Source organism: Nicotiana attenuata, chromosome 2, assembly GCF_001879085.1.
Source record: "Nicotiana attenuata strain UT chromosome 2, NIATTr2, whole genome shotgun sequence".
Taxonomy (NCBI): Eukaryota; Viridiplantae; Streptophyta; class Magnoliopsida; order Solanales; family Solanaceae; genus Nicotiana; species Nicotiana attenuata.
Window position 1 is genome coordinate 44,728,005 of NC_031990.1, and position 3,896 is coordinate 44,731,900.

The following is a 3,896-nucleotide window of genomic DNA, read 5'->3' on the forward strand; positions in this document are numbered from 1 at the left end:
AGGGGTCCTCAGCCTTGGTTTGACCAGCGCGGCCGCGCACCTAGTTTGTGCGGTCCGAGCTGGGAGATTCAGAGAAGGCCCCAGGTGCAAGACGCCCGCGCGGCCGCGCACCAAAATCGTGCGGTCCGCGCTGGGTAGGTTCAGAGATCTATTTTTCCCTCCCTTCCTCGGCGCGGCCGCGGGGCATTTTTGCGCGGTCCGCGCCAGTCCTTCAGCAAAGTATATAAATCTGAGATTTTCTGTCATTTTGCACTTTTTCAAAACCCAAAACATAAGAGGCGATTTTCCAAACGATTCTTCTCCTTCAAAACGATTGGTAAGTGATTTCTAACTTATTTTCTTTGCTTCTTAACATCTTTAAACATAATTTCAACTTCAAAACAAAGATTTTAATGGGGGAATTTGGGAATTTAGGATAGAACTAGGGTTTTCAAATTTGGGGGTTTTGGACCTCAATTTGAGGTCCGATTCCAAAATAACTTATATATCTGAGTTCATGGGGGAATGGGTAGTCGGGTTTTGGTTCGTACCTCGGGTTTTGACCATGTGGGCCCGGGGGCATTTTGGGAATTTTTGGGCAAAACTTTGGAAAATTCATTCTTATGCCTTCAAATTGGTTTAACTAGCATTTGTTGATACATTTGAGTAATTTGTGACTAGGTTCGAACGGTCTTGAGGTGAATTCGAATGGTGGGCTTTGTGGAGAGCGTCACTAGAGCGGGTTTGCTTCCAGTAGCACCAGCCACTTCCCAGGCTGGAGGAGGAGTTCAGACTCCACTCCAGCTACACGTACTCCGGAGCAGGTAGCTCCCCAGGCTCAGGTTCCAGTGGTTCAGCCAGCTGTGGCAGCTCAGCCGGGTATTGTGACTCAGACCGGCGATGGAGCGGCTATGTCCGCAGATGCTTTGTGGAGACTGGATAGGTTCACCAAGCTCTTCACCACCACATTCAGCGGTGCTTCTTCAGAGGACCCCCAGGATTTCTTGTATAGCTGCCATGAGGTTCTTCGGACTATGGGTATTGTGGAGACCAATGGGGTCGACTTCGCCACTTTTCGTCTAGCAGGATCTGCCAAGACTTGGTGGAGGGATTTCTGTTTAGCCAGACCAGCGGGGTCGCCAGCATTGACATGGGATGAGTTTGCAGAGTTATTTTTGGAGAAGTTTCTCCCAGTTACTCAGCGAGAGGCTCTTCGCAGGCAGTTCGAGCGTCTCCAGCAGGGCTCTATGACAGTCACTCAGTATGAGACCCGGTTTATCGACCTAGCTTGCCATGCTATTGTTATACTCCCCACTGAGAGGGAGAGGGTGAGGAGATTTATTGATGGTTTGATTCAGCCGATTCGTCTCCAGATAGCTAGGGAGACTGGTAGTGAGATCAGCTTTCAGGAGGCAGCCAATGTGGCCCGCCGAGTTGAGATAGTTCTGGCACAGGGGGGTGGCCATAGAGTGGACAAGAGACCCCGTCACTCGGGTCGTTTCAGTAGTGCCTCATCTGGAAGCAGGGATTCTTATGATAGGGGTTAGCCCTCCAGGCCTTTCCAGTCAGCCCTCCAGGTTTCTCAGGGTGTCCTAGGTGATCGTGGTTACCGTGGCATTATCCTGATCAGCAGACCCTCAGTGTACCGTCAGCTCCCATCAGCGCACCACCACTTCAGAGTTTTCGTGGAGGTCATTCAGGTCGCCAGGGCCAGCCACAGCGTTCAGAGGGGTGTTATGAGTGCGGTGAGTATGGTCACATCAGGAGAGCTTGCCCGAGATTGAGGGGTACTCCGTCGCAGCAGCAGGGTCCCCGTCCTATGATTCAGGCACCGGATGCTCCACAGCCAGCTAGAGGTGGAGGTAGAGGCCATAGAGGTGGAGGTAGAGACCGTAGAGGTGGAGCTCAGACCGCCAGGGGCGGAGGTCAGCTAGCAGCAGATCGACCTAGGGACACAGTTCAGGGTGGTGGGGCTCAGCCCCGTTGCTATGCACTCAAGGCTAGGCCCGAGGCAGAGGCCTCAGATGCAGTGATTACAGGTACGGTTCTGGTTTGTGATCGAGATGCTTCAGTACTATTTGATCCAGGATCTACGTATTCATATGTTTCATCTTATTTCGCACCATGCTTGGTCATGCCTAGTGATGCCTTGGGTATTCCGGTATATGTGTCTACACCGGTGGGCGACTCTATCTTGGTCGACCGAGTCCATCGTTCGTGCGTTGTAGTAATTGGGGGTCTTGAGACCCGTGTAGACTTGTTGCTCTTAGATATGGTTGACTTTGATATCATTCTGGGTATGAATTGGTTATCACCCTATCACGCTATCTTGGACTGCCACGCCAAGACCGTGACTTTAGCCCTACCGGGTATGCCTCGCTTAGAGTGGAGGGGGACTCCAGGTCACCCTACCCGTAGTGTCATATTGCACGTGAAGGCTCGACGTATGGTCAAGAAGGGATGTCGGGTATGCCGCCCGATAGAGATATCGATTTCGGTATTGATTTGGCTCCAGGCACCCAGCCCATTTCTATTCCGCCATATCGTATGGCCCCGCCGGAGCTGAAGAAGTTAAAGGACCAATTGCAGGATCTGTTAGATAAGGGTTTCATTAGACCCAGTGTCTCGCCTTGGGGCGCGCCAGTGTTATTCGTCAAGAAGAAGGATGGTTCGATGCGGATGTGTATAGATTACCGGCAATTGAACAAGGTAACAATTAAGAATAAGTATCCACTACCGAGGATTGATTATTTGTTCGACCAGCTTCAGGGTGACAGGGTATTTTCCAAGATTGAATTGAGATCTGGCTACCACCAGTTGAGGATTAGGGCATCTGATGTCCCTAAGACAGCTTTCCGTACTCGGTACGGGCATTACGAGTTCTTGGTCATGTCGTTTGGGTTGACCAATGCCCCAGCAGCATTCATGGAGTTGATGAACCGAGTATTCAGGCCATATTTGGACAGGTTCGTGATAGTCTTTATTGATGATATTTTGGTGTACTCCCCCAGCCAGGAGGAGCACGAGCAGCACCTTAGAGTGGTTCTTCAGACTCTGAGGGATAGTCAGTTATATGCCAAGTTCTCCAAGTGTGAGTTCTGGCTGAGTTCAGTAGCATTTCTGGGTCACGTTGTATCAGCTGAGGGTATTCAGGTGGACCCGAAGAAGATAGAGGCAGTCAAGAACTGGCCTAGACCAGCATCAGCTGGGAGATTCAGAGAAGGCCCCAGGTGCAAGACGCCAGCGCGGCCGCGCACCAAAATCGTGCGGTCCGCGCTGGGTAGGTTCAGAGAGCTGTTTTTCCCTCCCTTCCTAGGCGCGGCCGCGGGGCATTTTTGCGCGGTCCGCGCCAGTCCTTCAGCAAAGTATGTAAATCTGAGATTTTCTGTCATTTTGCACTTTTTCAAAACCCAAAACATAAGAGGCGATTTTCCAAACGATTCTTCTCCTTCAAAACGATTGGTAAGTGATTTCTAACTTATTTTCTTTGCTTCTTAACATCTTTAAACATAATTTCAACTTCAAAACAAAGATTTTAATGGGGGAATTTGGGAATTTAGGATAGAACTAGGGTTTTCAAAATTTGGGGGTTTTGGACCTCAATTTGAGGTCCGATTCCAAAATAACTTATATATCTGAGTTCATGGGGGAATGGGTAGTCGGGTTTTGGTTCGAGCCTCGGGTTTTGACCACGTGGGCCCGGGGGCGTTTTGGGAATTTTTGGGCAAAACTTTGGAAAATTCATTCTTATGCCTTCAAATTGGTTTAACTAGCATTTGTTGATACATTTGAGTAATTTGTGACTAGGTTCGAACGGTCTTGAGGTGAATTCGAAGGGTAAAGCTATACTAGAGGCTTGAGTTGAGTTTGGAGCTTTCGAGGTAAGTGTTTGGTTTAACCCTAGCTTGAGGGAATAG

The 3,896-nt window shown here is 49.7% G+C and overlaps 1 protein-coding gene across 1 annotated transcript; it reads left to right on the forward strand.

Annotated features, from left to right (window-relative positions):
• LOC109222957 (RNA-directed DNA polymerase homolog) lies at positions 2,659-3,078 on the forward strand (the record flags this gene model as incomplete). Its single annotated transcript, XM_019387237.1, has 1 exon — positions 2,659-3,078. A coding segment is annotated over exon 1 (420 nt), but the record flags the coding sequence as incomplete, so codon positions are not given.